General features: G+C 52.8%; 6 protein-coding genes across 6 annotated transcripts in view; 4 read left to right on the plus strand and 2 right to left on the minus strand.

Annotated features, from left to right (window-relative positions):
• Positions 1-7,727: 7,727 nt before the first annotated feature.
• On the plus strand, positions 7,728-8,720 carry BBA_04435 (meiotically up-regulated 80 protein; the record flags this gene model as incomplete). The annotated part of the gene is made up of 1 exon (XM_008599532.1): positions 7,728-8,720. The coding sequence occupies one exon, from the start codon at positions 7,728-7,730 to the stop codon at positions 8,718-8,720; it is 993 nt and encodes a 330-aa protein (XP_008597754.1).
• Positions 8,721-10,246: 1,526 nt separating this feature from the next.
• On the plus strand, positions 10,247-10,972 carry BBA_04436 (uncharacterized protein; the record flags this gene model as incomplete). Its single annotated transcript, XM_008599533.1, has 1 exon — positions 10,247-10,972. One exon carries the CDS (start codon positions 10,247-10,249, stop codon positions 10,970-10,972), a length of 726 nt encoding a protein of 241 aa, XP_008597755.1.
• A 284-nt stretch (positions 10,973-11,256) lies between these two features.
• BBA_04437 (TIM complex component Tim54) lies at positions 11,257-12,887 on the minus strand (the record flags this gene model as incomplete). Its single annotated transcript, XM_008599534.1, has 2 exons — positions 11,257-12,814; positions 12,865-12,887. 2 exons carry the CDS (start codon positions 12,885-12,887, stop codon positions 11,257-11,259), a joined length of 1,581 nt encoding a protein of 526 aa, XP_008597756.1.
• A 952-nt stretch (positions 12,888-13,839) lies between these two features.
• Positions 13,840-15,997, plus strand: BBA_04438 (putative serine/threonine kinase; the record flags this gene model as incomplete). The annotated part of the gene is made up of 4 exons (XM_008599535.1): positions 13,840-14,513; positions 14,577-15,077; positions 15,127-15,600; positions 15,691-15,997. 4 exons carry the CDS (start codon positions 13,840-13,842, stop codon positions 15,995-15,997), a joined length of 1,956 nt encoding a protein of 651 aa, XP_008597757.1.
• Positions 15,998-16,517: 520 nt separating this feature from the next.
• On the minus strand, positions 16,518-17,249 carry BBA_04439 (splicing factor 3A subunit 2; the record flags this gene model as incomplete). Its single annotated transcript, XM_008599536.1, has 1 exon — positions 16,518-17,249. The coding sequence occupies one exon, from the start codon at positions 17,247-17,249 to the stop codon at positions 16,518-16,520; it is 732 nt and encodes a 243-aa protein (XP_008597758.1).
• Positions 17,250-20,423: 3,174 nt separating this feature from the next.
• BBA_04440 (uncharacterized protein) overlaps positions 20,424-20,889 on the plus strand; it is a gene marked incomplete at both ends in the record, with an annotated part of 639 nt that continues 173 nt past the window's right edge. The window contains one exon of the mRNA XM_008599537.1: positions 20,424-20,690. Within this exon, the coding sequence (XP_008597759.1) occupies positions 20,424-20,690 (267 nt within the window). The remainder of the gene's footprint in view (positions 20,691-20,889) is intronic.

Consider the following 20,889-nt stretch of genomic DNA (forward strand, 5'->3'; position numbering starts at 1 on the left):
ATGAAACACATGGCTTTTCTGCTGAAAGTATCATGTTCCCGAATAGGCCAAAAAGATCACAGTTGCATACTTCGCAGGACGTGTTCAGCCGTGCGTGGACAAGACGGTGCTGCAAATAGCACGGGCAAAAAAAAAAAAAACACTCGACGATGGCACGCACGAAAATACATCGCAGATGTAAAAAGCACAACATCAATGCACCAAAAGGGTGTTGACGAGACTCACGATTCATCGTGTCTCGTCAAAGTACGGCTCAGACTGGCACGGTCCGTCCCGGCGTCGCACGGACGGATACATCAGCACAAGTCACATCTCCGAATAATGTGATGCTCAATAACATCATGCCATTCACACACAGTCTCATAAGGAAGTCGCACTGGCTTCCCGTGTACTTGTCAAATGCTCCCTTTCCCAAGCCCGCAAGCCACGCCCAATCCAGCACACCCCCGCGTCACTATCCCAGACAGGCGTCCGAATCACGCTTCAACATCTCACATGCTGACGTACACAGGAAGCAAGTCATGCTCTAGGCACGGTAGGCCTGGGCAGCCTCATTGATTCAAGACATTCACTCATTCACTCTTTCACTTATTCACTCATCACTCACTCACTCATTACTGGAACGTTTGCCCCCTCCGAGTCCCTCTAGGTGGCGGGCTGAACGGCCCTCACGCCACGAGCTCTCTGTGAGCAGCAGCTGTCCGCACCTCTCCCCATGCAAGTTTCCGCACATCAAGAGAGCTCCTGCGCGGAGATGCAGCCGAGCTTCTCTCTTCACAGACTGCCCTTAACCCCCTCAGCTGCCGAGGAGGGGAAAGGTGGGGGAAGGGGAAGCAAGTCTTCATGGTCCCCGGTTTGGAACGTGAACTTGCAAAGTCAGGCGCAAATGCATCCGAGAGGTGGCTGTCTCAGCTGTGAATGTGCGTCCGGGGCATACAAAAAGTCTCCGGACTGGAGCTGCGTGGGCTCTGAATGGAAGACTTCTAGCGCGTGCCTGATTATTGATACCCGAAACAGGCCGACTGCAACCACTCTTATCGTCATGTTTTACCTCAGCATGTGCATCGCTACGAGTTTTTGCTTCTGTTCGGAGGACATGCATAGGTTGACAAGCAGAGGTAGCCGTCCGTAGTCTGTTGACCCTTGTTCACTGCCCCCAACGCCAGCACGGATAAAAGACCACCAATGCTTGTAAATAGCTGTTCTTCTTTTTTGATGCACAGGGGAACAAGATGGAAAAATGGCGGGCATCAAGTGCCCAGTGAGGCGTGTGCATGCCCGCCCGTCCACAGCTGGCAGGACATGCAGGCCAACATGTTGCCCTCTCAAAGCCGTCCAGGTCGAGGAGAATAAGAACATGGCGCAGAAAGAAAAAGAAGTCAGCAAGACACGCCACAACTCTTCCTGTTCTCTTTTGCACATGCATGCAAGGTTCATCGTAGCAGCGTCGGTACCCAGCCATGCCAGCGTGCCAGCCTGTTTGGGTGCGGGCGGATAGAGGTGACCCGACGAGCCACTGACTAGCGACCTGTCGGCGTTCTTTTACACACAGCGCCACTCTATAAATACCAGAGGGAATGATTAAAGAGGTAGCATCGGACCGGAAGAAGGAGCGTGCGGCGTGCTTTCGCCTCTGGTCGGATCTGTTACCTCCCACTCCTCCACATGGACCGTCTCAAACACGAATGCAGCGTGGCAACAGGTGCCCACTGTGCCACTCTCACGATGGCTGGCCAGCGTGACAATCGTCACGCAAACGAGCTTTTTCGCAGAATGCAACAGAGTAAAAGGGCGCAGGTTTGAACCCTGGGAAAGAACCCTGAAGCGAACTTTAATAGCCGGCTGCACATTGAGAGGCGATTGGTGCAGCCTCCCCTGTGGCGTCCTCCTCGTCGACTCGTTACTTGTTACCCCAAGAATCCTGTCCTTTCTTCATCCAATAAAGTCGTCTAGCATCGATCGGCATATGTAATGCATTACACATAACAGGCAACAGGGTCTTTGTGTCCATGTACCGAAGTCGAACCAGACTTGACTTTGTGACCTCGGATACCTTCGATAGACGACTTCAGCAGACAAAATTTCGCGAGATATTCCGTTCGCCGCCGTCATGGACTTATTCATGTTTCGCGCTACCTCGTATTCATGGTGAGCCGCCATCTTTGCTACTTTGCGCTGCTTCATAAGTCATAAGTAGATGCTGCAGCACACTGTATGCTTATGGAACTTATACAAGGTACTATTACCATGCAAGTCGAACTGGCATGTTACCATTTGATGTGCGAGGTAAGCATATGAATGGGAGCCATTTCGATGATACGCCTCGAGGCCCAACATGGCGTTATTCATATGGGCCATGCATCATGAGCAACTGTTGATATCCAGCTTGCACCAACGAAATACAACTGCCAGAGGTGCTGGGCTCTTACATAACATGCCGCGACCTAGGACAGTTTCTGCATGTTGTACAGTTTCGTCGCTAGACCCTTGTGCGGTGGACAAATGTGCTGCACCCGGTCGGCACATTCATAAATGGTTCCCTGAGATGGTAAGTGGTGGATCTGAGGCATTTCTGAAGGTGTAGACTGCGGTTTTTGCTGGTACGAGGAGGAGTCTGCGGCCTAGCTTCGTGGATGCGTACCCATTTCTCATGCAGGCAAACCCGACCAAAACTCGACGAGCGGAGCGGGCAAGCAGGCGCAGGTTGGAGAGTTACACAAGTCGACTGCATTCCGCATCTTTTCTGCCCATAACCGACTTGTGGCACCGAAAATATAGTCACGGTTCTCGTGTGACTACTGATAAAGTGAGCGCTAGATTGTCGGGGCTCCACGACAGAGTGGAAGAAGGGCTCGCTCAAGACTTGGCAACTTGGGCAGCGTGCTTGCACTCTTCCTCTACCCACTTGACATTTAGAATCTTGTTCAGGGGCGGCATCGGGGCTAGATAGCTAGCTTACGAATTGATGCTGTTGCTTGATGAGGCGGTCAAGGCCGCCTGAATAGCTCTGTGCCCAGTTAAAATCGGACAAAGAACGGCGCCAAAGAATTTTTCTTTTGAATGGGCGCCACGAATGAGTTGAATGTAGCACCGCGCTTGGACGCAAAATTTCCCGCCATGGTTATACTTATTATCCGTCGCTAATGAGAGTGCAGAAATGTCCGGTGGCTCGAATGACTCTACGATGCCCCAAACCAGATCGACCGACGTGCCTGTGCAGTGAGTCCCTGACGTTGGTTGCGCTGCCCGGGATTGTGATGGCACCAATTCCGGCGGGTGAGCATCATCGAAGAACGGAGTACGAATATAGTGAACATGACGGCATGAGTAATAGTACCGAGAATGCTCCTGGCACTGTGACACACCCTCTTTTCGTGGTAGCTCGAGGCGGCGATAAAAAATTCATTTTACTTTCAACCCTCGTTAGCCTCGAGGCTCCGCATCCGTGATGACGCTGGCTTGCAGATAGATATGTAGCGTGGGGGAGAGCAATGGCCGTAGAGAACCGGCCGGGTACCGCAGCGCGTCGAAACCCTGGCCAGCTCGTGGCTCGGTGCTTTTGAGTGTCTTTTTGGGGCGGGCCTTGGCGGTGCAGCTGGAGCCAAAGTTGGTATTTGCAGTGGCCATGACTGGCTGGAAGGAAGGCAAGAGGATTCTGGCTTGCCACGCTTGGTTGTGGATGGCTGGACGGGGGGCGACTGTGCGGGAAAACACGACGCAGACGGCATGGTGGGCTGGTGGGCTCATTCCAAAGTGGTGGGTGGCAGGTTGTTTTTTTTTTTTTTTAAAGGCGTTCGAGAACCCATCTGGCCCTGCGTAGTTAGTCTGACAGCGTGGCATGTCAAGTGTGTGAATAATGGGCCAGAGGGCCGACTGCTCTAACTAGGCGACGAGGTACGCGGTGTTTTTCGCGCCGAGCACCGCAGAGGTGGCGCGGCACGAACTTGGCAATACTCTGTGAGAACTTGGGCTGGCTGCTCTGAGACGGGAGGGAGCGTGAACTTGTATTAGACTAGTGTTGATTGGCGATGCTGGTTGGGGTCTTGATTTGGTGGACGTTATGTTTTGAGACCGTGTCGGACCACAACTGCAATCGTAGCATTCAGGTTTAGGAGACTTTGGAAGCATCATTCCGCCGATCATCAGCCTGGCAATGAAGGCAGGCGAGGCATAGTGGTAATGATGGCGGTGACAATAGTGCGTATGATGATGATGATAAAGACGGGCGGAAAGAAGAGGCAAATATGCCGCCGTCTGAGTCTGTGTTTGAGGCAGAGTAATGCAGGTGCCAACGAGTCGGGCAAGAAGACTTGCCACAGCCGCGTTGTATGGGGTACCTGAGCGGGGAAAGCGAGAAGAGGAAGCTGCATGTACGGAGTACATTGTATGGACACCTGTACAGCTTGTGGTGGTCAGTGATCTTTAGGTCATGACGGAACTCCGTGTTAACTATTTATTTAGTTTATCCAAATTAAATATGATATTGGGATGGCATGACCCTCCTTTTTTGCTGGCATGCTTATTTTGATTCCTTGTCTCAAATTATCTTGCGGGGACGGTACTCTGTGCCAGCTCTCCGTACCAAGATTCTGTACGGAGAGGTACCAACGCTCCATACTCGCAAATGCGATGCACAAAGTGTTAGGAAGCGGACGAGGCTCAGTCGGGTCTTTGGGCTTGTCCACGAATCACTGCCACTCAAGAGTCTAAATAGAGTCAAGCAAAAAGTCAATAACCATTTTCTGCTGTCATACCGCGTGCCAGCTTGGGCTGAGCCTGTTGCCAGCCAGCCATTGAAACTGGTTGCACTGGCCCATAAATAAACACTTATTTAATCCACCCTGCCGACGTTTTTTTTTGTTGAAGGTACCCTGTATGGCCATGTATCTTTGCGGCATGCTCCAGTACCTCCAGTCTTGCCAATTACCTAGGTATTACAGGCTTCACGCGCCGGACGAGTGCCCCCCCTACCCTGGTCCGCCCATCGGTCGTCTGCTGTACTCTGCACAGAGTAATCCGTACCAGCATGGCAATATTGGCTGATTTTCTGCTTGGTGTTGTTGTCCCGTATTTATTATTTATTTTTTCCCTCTTTCTTCGCCCTGGGATCCTTCACGTTCCCACACCTCTCCAGACTCCAGCATTATTATTACTATTATTGTTATTCGGATTGCAATCACCCGTGCAAGTTAGCACAGGGGGTTGCTTCATGAGCCGTCAAGCAATGCGCTGGACCAGTCTGTTGGCGTACGAAGTAAGTATGACGCTACAGCAAGCTGAGACGGGGGTACAAATGGACTATCCAGGCACCAGGCTCCCCGTCCGGGAAATATACGGAAGCGCAGCATAGCATGATGGATGAATCATGGGCTGAGATGGGGGAGGGGCAAGAGGAACAGGGCCGTTGGAGACCGGTACAGTCGTCCTAGGTCAGTCGTCGCGCCCCTTGCTATATTTGATTAGGACTGCAACGAGCATCGCCTCGTCGCGGTCCTTCCACAATCAAAAATAACATTCGACAGCGACACCCCGTTCCCACGCCGCCTCTTCCTCCTGTAGGCCGAGGGGCCCACCAGCGGCGTCCATGTCATGGGCCAGGTGACGTTTCCTTTGCACGCTCGCCGCTGTAGCCTGAAGGCGCTAGCCTGCAAATCAAGCTAACTGGTCGAACTGGTGTGGCCCTCTTGTAGGGTGGATTGGAGGTTCGAAATTGTTGGTAATAAGATACCGAAGTATCTCTATGTACGGAGACCCTTTGCATGGTTTTCTTCGCCCCAGACATGACCGCACAACGCATGTACCTGTAACTGCTTGGTCCAATGCCAGAGCGCCGGAGCCCCGTTGAAGTGGATCCTGCGTCCCCAAGCCCGCCCCCCTATCCTATTACTGCCTGGGCTGAGCGGTTGAGTGGGCTGGTGGGCAAGAAAAAAAAGTTCACTAAAGTTTGTACTGCTGGGGGGCCAACCAGAGAAATCTCGCAGAGTCGACAGGGACTTTGCAGTCACCTAGGTACCAGGTATTCAGGTACCTGGTTACCTTGCGGGAGCCACGGTTCATCTCCTACCACAACTTCGGTACCTGTTTTCATCACACATCGTGACTGCGGTTTCATGTATTTTCGTGTTGTCCCAGGATCCGTACCAGAGCCCGCCCATGTACTCCATACCGGGCAGATGCTGTGCACACTGCTATTTAGCCCCCCTCAGCCGAGACTGACTGGTCTAAATACTAACTAACCAGGCTGAGTTGAGTTTGGCTAGGTAAAAATTTAGGAAAAGTGAAAGAATAGAAAGAGAAAACGGCAAACGGCCCAGTGTTGCCCAGTAGACAGGTCCGTGAAAGCGTAGTTTTTTTTTTTTCTGAAATTTTTTTTCAAGTTTCTGGCCCATCAACTTGTTGGCAGAAAGCGGGTGGGAGGCAAAGAGGGGGCAGCGCCCAGCCAGTAGCCAGTCACGCTCGTACTCTGGCCTAGCATTCAGCCACTCGTAACTTGATCTGGTTGGCTGCAATGGCTGGTACCAACACGCCTGTCCCTCCTGTCCTGCCCTGTCCTGCCCTGTCCTGCCCTGTCCTGCCCTGTTGCCCGCTGGACACGTCCGGTTGTGCCGCCCGTAGCCTGCCTGCCAATGCTCCCATACATGATCCCAACCCTTCCTCATGCTCCCACACCTTTTGTCCTTCGTCTTCTCTTCATCCTTCAACCACTCTTCCTCCTCCCCTCTACTCTTCCTCACGACGTATCGAAAGCCGCCGGATTCACCCTCGTCAACCACACGTCGCGAACTTGTCATCGTTCGTCGATCTTGAACTCCGGCCCCTTTTTCGTCTGAGCCTCGACCACTGGTGCTTCTAGCGTTTTGTTGCTGCTGGATCGCCTTTTTTTCCCCGTGTGTATCCTCGATTCCGTGTTTGCGGACGCTTGTCTTCCCAAAACCACCCTTACACTCTTCGATTTTACCGGTGTCTTCAGAAACCGTTTACGGCATTCTTTTTACCAGAGGTTAGTGTAAATCAGCGCTCTTGCCCATTTTCGCCGTCTTATACACCTCGTCGCCCTGGATTTACACGGTGCGACGCAATGTTTTGATGGCTTGCCTCTGGCCAACGCCACCGCGATCGAACCAACGCCCCGTTCAATATATGTATACTTTGGCTTAAAAAGCCGTTGCCAAACACACCGTCCGCGAAACACATCCGCGAGACACATCTACCAACATGCACATCTTCACAGCATTCAGCCGGTGGCTTTCCCCCTCAGCCACGTTTTGAATGGACTTCCTCGAGGCTGCCACCAGACGATGACGGCTCATCGGCCAGAAGAATCGATTTCGTCCTGTACATTCGGCTAACTTTTCCCGCTGCAGTGCTTTGGTCTATCAATTTACCTGTCTTTTCTTCTTACGAATTTGATTCCCGGCCGTCAAATTCTGTTTTCGGCCCCTTTGCACTTCCCGAGTGTACAACCGTTGACTTTTCGAGATACGACCCCACGAAACGCCTCTGCCGTCTACACGCTTAGAAAGACTCGATTCATTGATGGCTAGACTGTCTTACTAGACAATTCGCCCTCTCTTTTCCCACCCTTGCCAGCAACGACTCAACTCGACAGGTACTGAGACGTCCTACTAGTCAGCTGTGGGTTACCGCGCTGCTGCGTCTCTGTGCCAGGATCTCTCATCCGACCAAGGTCTATCCGATCTTTGTCGGCCTCTTCCTCACCGCCCATCATGCCCGGAGGCGTGTGTGCCGTCCTCGACTATGAGGTCGACATGATGGCCGAGTACGTTGCCGAGATGGCAATCCGTCTGGTCACTCCAGAGGCTACCGTCTCTTCGCCCTTCCGCAAGTTTGTCAGGCAGATACTCACTTCCACGAGACTGCCGAGCACAACTATCCTTCTTGGCATGAACTATCTTGCTAAGCGAATCAACGCCATGAAAGGACAGGGAGGGACCTACAAGGCTTCTGAGGGCCAAGTTTGGCGCTATCTCACGGTTTCGCTCCTTCTTGGAAGCAAGTTTCTCGACGACAATACCTTCCAGAATCGTTCTTGGTCCGAAGTCAGCGGCATCTCCGTCGCCGAGCTCAACTCTCTCGAGTATGATTGGGTTCAGGCTATGCACTGGCGCCTCTATGTCAATCTCGACCTGAGCAAGGACTACCAGGCTTGGCTCGATAGTTGGCGCGACTATCAGGACATGAGGAAGCGTCAAGCCGCCCAGGCCTCTCGTGACAGACTGGCCGCCCAGGTCCCGGCCATCGATACCGAAATCACGCGCTACAATACTTCCCGCCACTCTCCCAACTCGCGCTACCTTCAAGCCCAGGCTGCTGAGTACGAGCGATACCAGTCACTCAAAGCTCAGCAACATTACCATGGTCGCGATAGCATCTGGCAGCACAATCCATGGAGTGCCCCACTCACTCCCCCCGATTCGGGTTACGGTACGCCGGACTATGGCATGTCTGCTACTTCTACCAACGCACGGTACAATGAGTGGTTCTCTAACGCTGCCACCCAGTACGCCAATCGCTACCCACAACCAGCTGCCCCTAGCCAGTACTTTCCAAGTCGCCAGTCCGCTTATCCCGCTTATCCCTACCATCACAATGGCTGGGAGCACGGCATGGGAGACTGCAGTTGTGCTGGCTGCGCCGGATCCATAAAGTCCAACTCGTACTTTGCGACTTCTGGCTATGGTCAACCCGTAATGGGTTAAGACCGACCCCAGTGATTTCTTTTGTCCTTTGACACACCCACTCGTTTCAACCACTTATCATTCTTTACTCGGTCTACGGTATAAAAGGGGTTAGGCTTTGTGTTTTTACGACTACGATTTCCACACGGTCTTGTCGAGGACGGCATTTTTTCTTCAGATACCCCAGCCACGGAAAAAGTGAACAGTTTTTCTCGCAAGATGTTTTTCTTTCTTCTTCCGGAGCATATTTTCACGGTTTTCTTTTCAATACGCCTGATGAGCTGGTCGTTGAATTTCTACCTCGCGCAGTAGAACTTCCAGCAGCATCTCTTTTTGGATGTCCCCCACATCCCCGGCGCATCTCGTTTTCACGCTATTCGTTCATAATGGAATTATCGGCGCACTTGGGCATTACGATTTTTTACTTGCATGGGCTTCGACATTTGCAATAGATTTGCTCCGCATTTTTTTCCACAGCACACCACATTCTGATGGATCCGCCCAACGGCGTCTGTCATTAGGGGTTTGCATTGTGCTTTTTTCTTTACTCTTTTGCGAAATTTTTTGTCAAACTTTGCTGTACGGATTGGATCGGCGTTTCATCATTTGGGCCTTCTTGAACTTTTATTTCTGCCATCAACAAAGCTACGAATTCTGCCAGCATAGCACTGTGTTTTGCTTGCTCAAGAATCTTGGCATCGTCGCTTGCAGTCGGGATGAGATATCGTGATATCGAGTCTTCTGTGAGAAGATGGCAGATTGAACGGCATCAGTACATATTCACACAAACTCGAGTTGGGTTTGACGGTCGGCACTTGCCGCCCCCCAAAAAAAGATTGGGTTATCACGAGACGTTATGCATTGCTTTTAGCGGATACATGGCGACTTCTGAGTCAAACTGTTTTGTTCTTCGTTTGTACAGCAATTCCTGCCCTGATACGCTGGCAAAGTGCTTTGACACTCGTTGGCGCATCACTGTCTGAGAACTGCTTTCTTCTTGTTCATGAAACTTTTTTTTTAGAAACCCTTGGTCAAAGGTAGGCATTAGTAGAAAGAGGATACTTTCGATTGTCTAAGTTTAATGAGGACTCTTCAGAGGCGGGCAGTCGATGCTGTCACACAAATTACTCTCTTGAGCCAGCAAATCCTCGATCTGGACAGTGGTTAGGTCCAGTGCAGATTGTGATGCTCAGAACTGTCTATGTATTAGATTCTTGTTGTGTTCAAAAGGAGTTGCAGTTGTGCCGTTGTTACCTGGAAGGCGTCTCGCTCTTATTTGCAACAACAATAAAATTACCAGTATTCCTGTGCATAATGATGGCCGTGGCTTTTTAGTACTTGTTGGTGCGTTAATGTCGTGGCGGCTAAACAGCGGGGCAAACCGCTTCACATTCGCGCAGCGCTTTGGGGCTATCAGATGTACAATCATTGGACATTTCGGTATACTTAACTCTTCGCCAATTGCCGGTCCCGATTCTCACCAAACTTTATTAAAAAAAATATAGTCATTGACACGCGGAGAGTCTCGGCCGGCATCAAGCAGCACCATGTCTGGCCGATTTATCTCTGGTGGGACCATTGGCGCCGGCGAGGACACGGAAGCTGGCGCGAGCACTGGTAGCATCAACCGTCCTGCCGACGGCCCCGACGCGGCGCGCAAGGCGGCCGAATGGGACAAGGTGCAACAGCAGCTTGACGCGGACCGGCGACGCCGCGCGCAGGCGGCGGCGGCGGCGGGGGGCGAGGAGCGTAGCCTGTACGACGTGCTGCAGAGCAACAAGGCGGCCAAGGAAGCGGCGGCGGCGGAGGCGTCAAAGCTGACGAACCAATTCCGGGCGCTGGACGACGACGAGGTGGCCTTCCTGGACGAGGTGAGGGCGAGACGGCGGGCGGAGGAGGAGAGTGTGAGACGGGAGACGGAGGAGGGGCTGAAGAAGTTTCGGAGGCAGTCGGCGAGGAGAGAAGACGGGCGGGGAGTAGAGCAGGAGGAGGAAGAGGAGGGGGAGAGCTGGGGGACGAGGAAGAGGAAGAGAGGGAGGGAGAGGGAGGGTGGAAAGGGAATGGGCGTGGTGAGGAGGAGAGTGGTGAGTGGGGTGGACGAGGGGAAGAAGGACGGGGAGGAAGAGAATAAGACCGAGGAGAAAAAGATTGAGGAGAAGAAGATCGAGGAGAAGAGGGTCGAGGAGATGAATATGGCAAAGAGTGGAGAGGAACAACTACGGAAGAAGACGGCGCTGGCATTGGTTGATTATGGCTCGGATAGTGACGATTGATGCTTGACGCTTGACGTTGCGGTGTTTTGTATTTTCTTGTACATTATAAGTTTGATGCGTAGTTTCTCAGACTCGCAATCCTACACCAATGTCATCGAACAATTCTCAGTGTTCAAGCGATAACTATTCTCAAGTTCAGAGTGCGCTGTATTTTGTCTACCCAGTTGTATATGGAGAGTATGATAATGCCGATTAGTATACATGAAGAGCTCTTCCGACCTCTGCTAGCAAAAGGCGATGCTCTATTATAGTACAGTTTATAAAGAAAGACCCCAATCTATGCTCTATTCATCGTCCACGTTGCCCACATTCGGCCGCCACGGCTCATCCGTCCACTGCTTGACACCCCAGCGCCACAGCCCGCGCATGCTGCCTTTGATGAAGCCCTCGACAGCCTCCTCTGGCACCACCACCTCCCTCGCGCGCGCCTCGTCCTCGGGCCGTATCTCAAACCGCCGCATGCGCTGCGCGACGCGCCCGTCCACCACCATGGCGTCTGCCCACACATTTTCCTTTGGCGGGCGCGCCTTTTCCTCGGGCGTGCGCGTGTCGTCTTCGGGTTTCGGCGGCTCGTCGGGCGTCCAGACGGACTTTGGCCAGTTGCGCTCCTCATGGCGCAGGAGGCGCTGCTGTTCAGTCTCGGCGGTGTCGGCGTCGGCGGGGTGGTACTCGCGCGAGGCGGCGAAGCAGACGGCGGCGACTTCGCGGCCAATGTCGTCGGCGAGGGCGCGGCGGTTGAGGAACCAGCCGAGACGCACAAAGGTGTGGCGGAAGCCGAGGCGGTGCGGGAACTGCACGGCGGTGGAGGGCTGCAGCTGGGAGGGGATGGTGCTTGGGAGGGAGGCGGCCTCGTAGTCTTGGGGCTTGTTGTAGGGAACGGGCTGCGGCGGGCGCTTTGGTTTCTCGTCCTTTTTCGCCTCTTCCTTCTTCTTCTTCTCTTCTTCCGGCTTGGAGGCGGCGGCATCGTCTTGAACGTCGGGCGTCGTGACCGGCTCAGGTATATCCGGCACCACCGGCGCCGGCGGCGGATCCAGCGGCCCCAGCCAGCCCTCGTGCAGCCCGCGCACGTACTCCTTCCACGCATGCCGGCCAAAGACGACGTCCCCATGCACGCCCTGGTACGGTGGCAGCTCCAGCCTCTTGCGCAGGTCCTCGACGACGCTCTCCCCCGTGGCGGGCATCTCCTCACCGGGCCGCTCTGCCGCCCTGCGCGTGCGCCGGATGCGCTCCGCGACGGCTGCGCGCACGTCGCCCTGCTGGCGGCCCTGCACAAACTCCCAGTCGACGCCCGCGGCGGCCAGGACCGGCTTGGCGTACTCGATGAAGTGGTCTTGCGCGGATCGCAGGCCGTCGCCGGGCGGCGCGGCAATGTACACGGTGAGTCGGCGCGGGAGCTGGTTAGCGGCGCCGATGGGCTCCCGCGCGAGGGGTGCGACAACACGCCGCCACTTTTCGGTCGCGCGCGTCTTTTCACGGCGGTCGTAGATGATGGCACCGGAGACGGTGCCGCAGATGGCCCAGAATATGAGCCAGTTGCGCGAGGGCAGCTTCTTGGGGAGGTTGGGCAGGCCCATCATGCGGAGGGCTGGGTTGCCGGGCGGCGGCGGTGGTGGAGGTGGTGGAGGAGGGACGGGGACCGCGGGCGCGGGAGCAGCAGCGCCGCCGATTGGGATGGCGGCGGCCGGTGGTTTCGAGGGATCCGCCATCGTGTGTTTGAGGAGGGATTGGGTATCAGGTGTTGTCGGTCGCCTCGGTTGGTTGGCATGCGAGATTTCGGGAGAGAGGTAGAGCGTAATAACCAAGTGACCCTTTTGGAAAAAAAACAGCTGCGATAAGGATGGGCTGGGATGGCGATAAGCTAGCCGCAAATTACCGTGGTTCAGCCGACTTACAGTGCAGAGACGACGGGCCACATTGTGACACAAACATATACCTAGACGATGGAGTATTTTTAGTACAGGCAATGGTTGGGTGTACAGAGTAGTACAATTGGAATCTCTATGAGTAATTTTCTGGTTGTTGCAGAGACGTCCGGATGGTGTCAACATATAGACTTGAAGCTACGATATCCAGAACCAGAGTATCAATTTGAGACAATTTTTAGACAATGACTTGTAATTGTGAGTAGGAAAAGCCAGATTGCAAGTGAGACTTGATATTTGATCAAAATCACGGATATGGACACTTTCGGCTGCAACTGAGATAGAGGTAGCCTCTGTTACCAAGCACCTCGTTAGTTACTTACCTAGCTGGGGTACAGACCTGCGACGAGCAACGCAAAATTACCTAGTCAAGGACCGGACTGCAAGTGAATCGTCATTCTAGTTCGCAAGGTTTCACAAAAAAACTGTTCCATCACCGCTGCCTGAAAACTCGTAAAAGCAAGCCACCAACGACTGCTTGCCTGTGTGCCTGGCAGCCAACCCCCCCCCACGGGCTCAGCCAGCCCTCCGCTGTTTGCCCCGCCCTGCTCGACCCTCCCCTGAACCTGACCGCCATCGCGTGCGGGAGCCAGATGGGCCAGACCTTGCCTCTTCCTTGGACATCCTTGGCTGGCAGACCTTTGCATCTCCTTGCCGTGCCCATCGATTCTGCTGTCCCCACGGTTCTGTTCCTGCAACAAGCCAGCTCGATCCATTTTCCTCCACGACAGCTCAACTCTCGTTGGCCTTGTTGATCTCGCCCGCCGCCCGCCGCCCCCCTCCCCCTTCTCAGGCCCCGCGTTTCGAATCTCACTTTTTGGGTTGCACTTTGAGCTATCCTCTGACACGAGCTTTCTGCTACTTTGCTCCTCTGGTGCTTGCAGAATCTTGGCTTCGGATCAATACGGCATTGAGAGAAAAGTTAAACAGTGTACTGCTGCCAAGATGGACGGCAACAATAACAACCGTCTGCACCTCAACTTTGGCAACGACCGTCTGCCCATGCCCAACGACCGCACATACCCGACGACGCCCTCGACTTTTCCGCAGCCCGTCTTTCCCCCAAGCTCCGCTGGACAGCTGCAGGCTGCAACGATGCAGCAGCAAGCCGCGTACGGCGCCGCTGGCTACGCTCCCCAAGGCTACTTTTCCCAAGGCCAGTACCAGCAGCAGTCTCCGCTGCCGCAACAACCTCAATATCCTTCCGTCAGCTACGACTACAATGGCGTGACCGCCCCCGGCGGCGGCGCCCAGTACCAGCAGCCTCGCTCCAACACGCCCGGCAGCGACCCCAACACCGGCCTCGCCCACCAGTTCTCCCACCAGAACCTCGGCGGCGTCGCCGTCCGCCAGGCCCCTTATGCGCCGCGCGCTGGTGCCCACGCCCAGCGGCCCCGTACCGCTGGTGGCAGCTCCCAGCAGCCCACCTACAGCAACTACTCCAACATCCCGCTTCCCACGCAAGGCGGCGCCTCCGCGCCGTGCGAGTTTCAGCCCACGCCCGAGAGAAACCCCGACAAGTACGGGAGCAATGCCAACAGCAACCAGAAGAAGTGCTCCCAGCTTGCCGCCGACTTTTTCAAGGACAGCGTCAAGAGGGCCCGTGAGAGGAATCAAAGGTATGCTCCCATGTTCATGCCAGCTCCAACTTGAGAGCAGCTGCGCTGACCCCCGTGATGCAGACAAAGCGAGCTGGAGCAAAAGCTTCATGACCCTGCCACAACTGCCGCTAGAAAAGAGCAGCTTTGGTCCACGGCAGGCCGGAAAGAAGGACAGTATCTGCGCTTCCTGCGCACAAAGGACAAGCCCGAAAACTACACCACCGTCAAGATCATCGGCAAGGGCGCCTTTGGCGAGGTCAAGCTGGTGCAGAAGAAGGGCGACGGCAAGGTGTACGCCATGAAGTCTCTCATCAAGACGGAAATGTTCAAGAAGGACCAGCTCGCCCATGTGCGCTCAGAACGTGACATTCTCGCCGAGTCTGACAGCCCTTGGGTCGTCAAGCTGTACACCACTTTCCAGGACACTTACTTTTTGTACATGCTCATGGAGTTTTTGCCTGGTGGTGACTTGATGACTATGCTCATTAAGTATGAGATCTTTTCCGAGGACATAACTCGCTTCTACATTGCCGAAATTGTTCTCGCCATCGAGGCTGTTCACAAGCTTGGCTTCATTCATCGGTATGCAAAAGTATCCTTTAGACTCGTCTTTGCCGCTAACTCTGTGCAGTGATATCAAGCCCGACAATATCCTGTTGGACCGTGGCGGCCACGTCAAGCTGACCGATTTCGGTCTGTCCACCGGCTTCCACCGTCTACACGACAACAACTACTACCAGCAGCTGCTGCAAGGCCGCTCCAACAAGCCCCGAGACCGCAACTCGGTTGCCATTGACCAGATTAACCTGACTGTCAGTAATCGTTCCCAGATCAACGACTGGAGACGCTCGAGACGTCTGATGGCCTACTCTACCGTCGGCACCCCCGACTACATTGCCCCTGAAATCTTCACGGGCCACGGCTACACATTTGACTGTGATTGGTGGTCGCTGGGAACCATTATGTTTGAGTGCCTGGTCGGCTGGCCCCCGTTCTGTGCCGAAGATAGCCACGACACCTATCGCAAGATTGTCAACTGGAGACAGACTCTGTACTTTCCCGACGATATTACCCTCGGTGTCGAGGCGGAGAACCTCATCCGAAGGTACGTGACGTGCTAAACCCTACAATAACACAATAACACAATAACACAATAACACAATAACACAATAACACAAAGCTGACAATCTTCTAGCATGGTTTGCAATACCGAGAATCGTCTGGGACGTGGTGGCGCTCACGAGCTCAAGAATCATGCCTTCTTCCGTGGCGTCGACTTTGACGGTCTGCGCCGCATCCGCGCGCCGTTTGAGCCTCGCCTCACCTCCAATATTGACACGACCTACTTCCCTACCGATGAGATTGACCAGACTGATAACGCCACCGTCCTCAAAGCGCAAGCCCTGCAGCAAAACGGCAACCGTCAGGTCGAGGAGTCGCCCGAGATGAGCCTGCCGTTTATCGGCTACACCTTTAAGCGATTCGATAACAACTTTCGATAGAGGCTCCGCATGTCAGTGTATATAGAGGCTGAGATGGCAACATTCGGGAGCAACACAACATAAGAACAGAATGTGAACAATAAAGGTTTCAGCTGCCTGAAAATGTCATGTGTGCGGAGAAGGCGATGCTCCTTTTTTGTCTAGTAGTGCCGCTTGCATCAGATTACGCGTCTTGAAGGACGCGGTGTGCTTTCAAGGTCCTAGCATTGGTCAGCGAGAGGTCGACATTCAGTCGTCATTCACAGTGAAGAATGAATCATAAATTTGCGCAACGAATACAAAGGTTGATCAAGCTTGACAACACGAAAGTAGATGAAGACGGCCAGAGGCCGTGTGTTATTATGTTTCTAGATGATTTGATACAGATTCCCAACGCCGAGCCCATTGCCAAATCTACACAAAGAAACATTTGTCCCAAAGTTTCGCCGTATACCGCAGATGATGAACAGGAAAACAAAAAAAAAGTAGCAACAAGTTTGTACAATGCTCGTCAAAGTCGCACCGCCCCCCCCTTTTTTTTTCATCTCGACGTCAAGCCCGGCGCCGCATTGAAGCGCGCCTCCCTCTCCGTCATGAACATGACCTGTACCCAAAACTCCTTTGCGTCGGGGTCCCAGAAGCAAAACTGCTTGTCCTCGCGCTTGTCGAGCTCCCTCGCCGGAATCTTGAAGCCGACCGTCTCGTACGGCTCGGCCGCGACCAGAAGATACTGGTAGTTCCTGTCCGGCTCCTCGACGCGCTGCGTGTACGCATTCATCACCTGCCACTTGGGCTTGGTCTCGGGCGTCGCCTCGGGGTACTGCAGCTGAAACAGCAGACCTTGCTGCCGCGACGCCGGATCCCGCACCTTTGTAATCTTGTAGCCCGGCCGCCCAATCTTGACCATGTTGCGCCGGGAGCTGTGTATGCCCGCCGCCACGGCCGTCGGCAAACCCGTCGCAGGGTCAATACCTGCCGCGGCGGCTGCGGCTTTGCCCTCGCGCTGCTCGCGGGCGGCGCGCCGCGCGAGGTTGGTCTGGTGCTTCTTGCCCTGCGTGTGCGCGAGGTAGGAGCCGTCGTTTTGGTGCACCGTCAGGCACAGGCGGCACTCAAAGGTGCCGACGTGGTTTTTGAAAAAATAGGGGTCCTTGTCGAGGTCAATCGTCTCGAGGGCGAGCTTGCGCAGGCGCTCGCGGCGGTCGGCGTTGGTGGCCGAGTGCGAGGCGACGCCGCCGCCGCCAAACTTGGAGCCGGCGCGGTTTTGGTAGTCCATGGTGCAAAGTTTTTGTGCAGAGCTGGTTGTTCGGCTTTCGTAAAAATGAAAGGAGAAGCTAAAGGGGGGGGGGGGGGGGTGGGATGATGGCTTGTGGTGATGATGGGGTGCGCGCGTGAGGGAGGAGAGAGACGACAATGGTGATGGCGAGACAAAAAGGTTTGGTGTTGAAAAGTTGACGCCTGCAAGGCTGGGGTGGGGCCCGCTGATGGTTGTGCAACAGAACCCCGACGTGTATATTAAGTAAACGGTAATCGTTCATGGATGAAATACAAACGAAGAAGAAGAAATGGGGGTTAGAATAGACTGTAATTCCATTTTTTTTGTATTGCTTTGCTGTGATGGAATAGCGGCTACGTACAGTAATCGAGTGTTCCCAGCATCGCTGGCGCGGTTTCATTGGCCATTGGTGTATGACTTATCACGAGCCTCAAGTGTGCGAAAAACCGAGGCCGATTCAAACATCCAAATCGGCGCGCCCTCGCCATCCGAGCCCTGTTTTTATATACTAGCAGACCTTTATTTTTGTTTTTTGTTTTTTTTCCTTTTCTTGAGCAATTATGGAACAAATTCCCACATGTTACCAAAGATTTCCGGTTCTCCGACGATAAGGGAGTTGTGCAATTTCGGCGTATGCCCTCATGATGGCGAATTGCTTGGGTGCGCGACGTTCTGCGCCTGCATTCTTACAGATGCTGTAAAGTGATTGGATGGCAGATACAGAAAATACGTTTTCAGGACCCCAGTTGCGAATCTCAATCATAGCCAAGTTTTGGTAGCCGTTTTCTACGGGCTGGGGAGCCCAAGTGAAATGAAAACCCCCAGATTGAGAACGAGAAGCATCATGGCCGTGGCTTCGCTAGAATCGAAATACATCATAAGCCTTGCCGCAAGAGTATAATACCCTTGCTGGAATGTAATATTGCACTCTCTTTGCCCAGAATTCTCGTACGTCTCGTTGATTTGTCTCAGCAGCTCCCATGCTAGGTCCATATCCACGGGTCCTGGTGTGTTCAAGAGTGCTTGCAAAGCAAACTCTGTGATTGAGTTTTCCGCACTCGCATGTCGATGTCACGGGTCTTCTTCTTCATCTCGTACAAGTAGCAAGTGCAACACAAATTCCAAAGACTAAACTTTTTCCGAGTTTGTTCGTAAGACTCCTCCGAGCCCACTACTGTGTAACGGAGCTTCAGCTCTGTGCCTGCGGGCAAATCCTCTGTTGCACGTATTATAATCACGTCTCCAGAGAGTGTTCAATGCAATTGGCGATACAGGAGTGATTAATGTAAGAAGCCGTACACAACTGCCGCTGCTGGTGAACCACGACTTGTCGTTGTCAAGCTCCCCATCCAACACCGTTCTCAAGTGCTTGAGTATCTATCTAGGAGCGGTCAAGGCATTCGTGGAAATGATTCTTGCCGCAAGAAAACTGTGTCTCATTTGAGAAAGCAGTCTCGGAAACGAAAAGATGGAGAGACGTACGAATCAACTACTGGCTTACAATCAACCCGCAAACCCGGCTGCGGTGCTGTGCAATTGCCGTGATCCAACTCCAGGTATAAGGGGGCCATTCCTGGTTCATGGTATAATTTCTAAACAACTTGAGTCACGTCTTGGAGGTAGCAGTCTGGGATTGCGTTGATTGTGTCCGGATACACAAGGAAAGCCCTATTTCGCTTCTCACCCTCACCTGTAAAATTAAAGGAAAAGGCCTTCTCGCAGAGTAACAGTTCGCCTGTGACAACGGGTTTGGTCGTGAACAGGCCACGACCCAGCCCGGGTGATTATTTAATCTCGGTATTCTTCGAAAAGGTGGCATAGTCAATGAGCGGAGGTGAGTACTTGGCTTGTCTATGCATGTCTAGCCCGTCGAATCTATGCATGTCTAGCTAGTCGATTATGCCATGGCTGCATTCTTTCAACTTTGTGTTGACCCTTTTGATCTCAGATGAAACTCCTGTGCTACTGGGGTACAGACTTCGAAGCTCCTGGAACCCGAGCAGACATTGATCAAACTTTTGAAGCTTGTACAAGCATGTTGCCTCCTGAAACATTCCCTTCTCAGTTGCTGGTAGCTCGGACTTCATTGCAAACGCGTCATTGCATGCATCTTCGAGTCTTCCGAGTCGGAGGTTGACGAGGGTACGATTGACATGGGCGATTTGAGTATCGACAAGAGTCTGAGAATTCTTGACTGCCTGTGTGTAGCTGTATGGATCATCAGTCTTATGAAAAGAGAAGGTGAGAAGAGTTCTTTGCTTACTGTTGAAAGGCGTTTTCTAGTTCATTCTTGTTGAAGAAATGGTTGCCGCGCAATATTGTTTTCTCATTTAACATATGCGTATATTAGGAGGTGTTTAGGTGTTATTTATCCTACTAATAATACGCCTTACTAAGTTAGCTTTTTTATATAGAAAAACGTTAAAACTGCGTATATACTTTGTGCTTATTTTGCCCTTAGACTTTATTACTAGATTTCGAGATAATCATGACGGATGCATAAGAGTATCCGGAATCAAGACGTCGCGGCGCGGAATCTGCTAGTACTCTGATTCGCCACGTGCTCAGGTTGCTAGATTTCCCCGTTGCCTTCCAAGCGCAACCGTGCTGTGCCTCTCCGCCTGTTACAACAAGGGTCAGCTTTCGGCCATCCCTCTATGGGCTGGGATTTAGAAAGAGAAGCCACAAGTTAGACTGTAGGTCTACGGGTTAAACATCATCTCCTTGCGCATTAAGTTGTTCCTCGTTAAAAGGGATTACCGCCGTTGTATGAGACTGAGTCGGTGACGCCACACGGCGCTTGTCTCTACGGGGTTAAATATTATGCGCTAATTTGTCAGCTGTTTACTGACTCAAGCTTAAAAGTAGATTGCTTGTCAACCAATAGCTCCGTGAGTATGATATTCTCACAAGCGCCAAGATGAGTTTTTACATCCTTGCTAGTTTCAGGCACATGGCTCGGAGAGTATCACAAGTTTCAGAATAAGTGTTCAGGTCAACAGAAGGCTAAACAACTATTAAATTCCATTATCAGAGACTACTTTTGATTTTGAACAGTATATATAGGGTCAGAACAACCTCTAGCTAGAATACCTCTCACCAGTATATCACAAGCTTCAACCACCAGCGAATACCTTACTCATCAAGTTTTTGTTACAAAGTCTTTAGATGAAAATGAAATTCTCAATTACTCTCGCCCTTTTCTTCACTGGACTAGCTACGGCCAGTCCGCTGCTGGTCCGTGAACCACAGCAGTCCAACGACGACGACCTCCAGATAAATGACTTCTCTCTACCAGACGCACCCTCCAAACCCGTGGATCCTGGCTTTACTCTTCCGGACCCGGTTTTCAATGGCCCTACAAACTCAAAGGGCATTACTAAAGATGGCTGCGATGCAATTCGCAAGAACCATGGCCCGGAATTAGCTGCTAAATCCGGGGTAAGAATCCTCCTCCTTATATATAACGATAAAGTAGCTAACTTAGTGAAAGTGCAACGAATTTCAACAACGCCCCGAGGGTCCTGGCCTTTCTTTTGAAGACGTGGTTGATAATGGCCCTAAAAACTCAAAGGGCGTTTCTGAAGTTGGCTGCACTAGAATTCTTCACAACCATGGCGCGAAGCTAGCTGCTGAATCT

The sequence above is a fragment of the Beauveria bassiana genome, assembly GCF_000280675.1.
Source record: "Beauveria bassiana ARSEF 2860 unplaced genomic scaffold BBA_S00010, whole genome shotgun sequence".
Taxonomy (NCBI): domain Eukaryota; kingdom Fungi; phylum Ascomycota; class Sordariomycetes; order Hypocreales; family Cordycipitaceae; genus Beauveria; species Beauveria bassiana.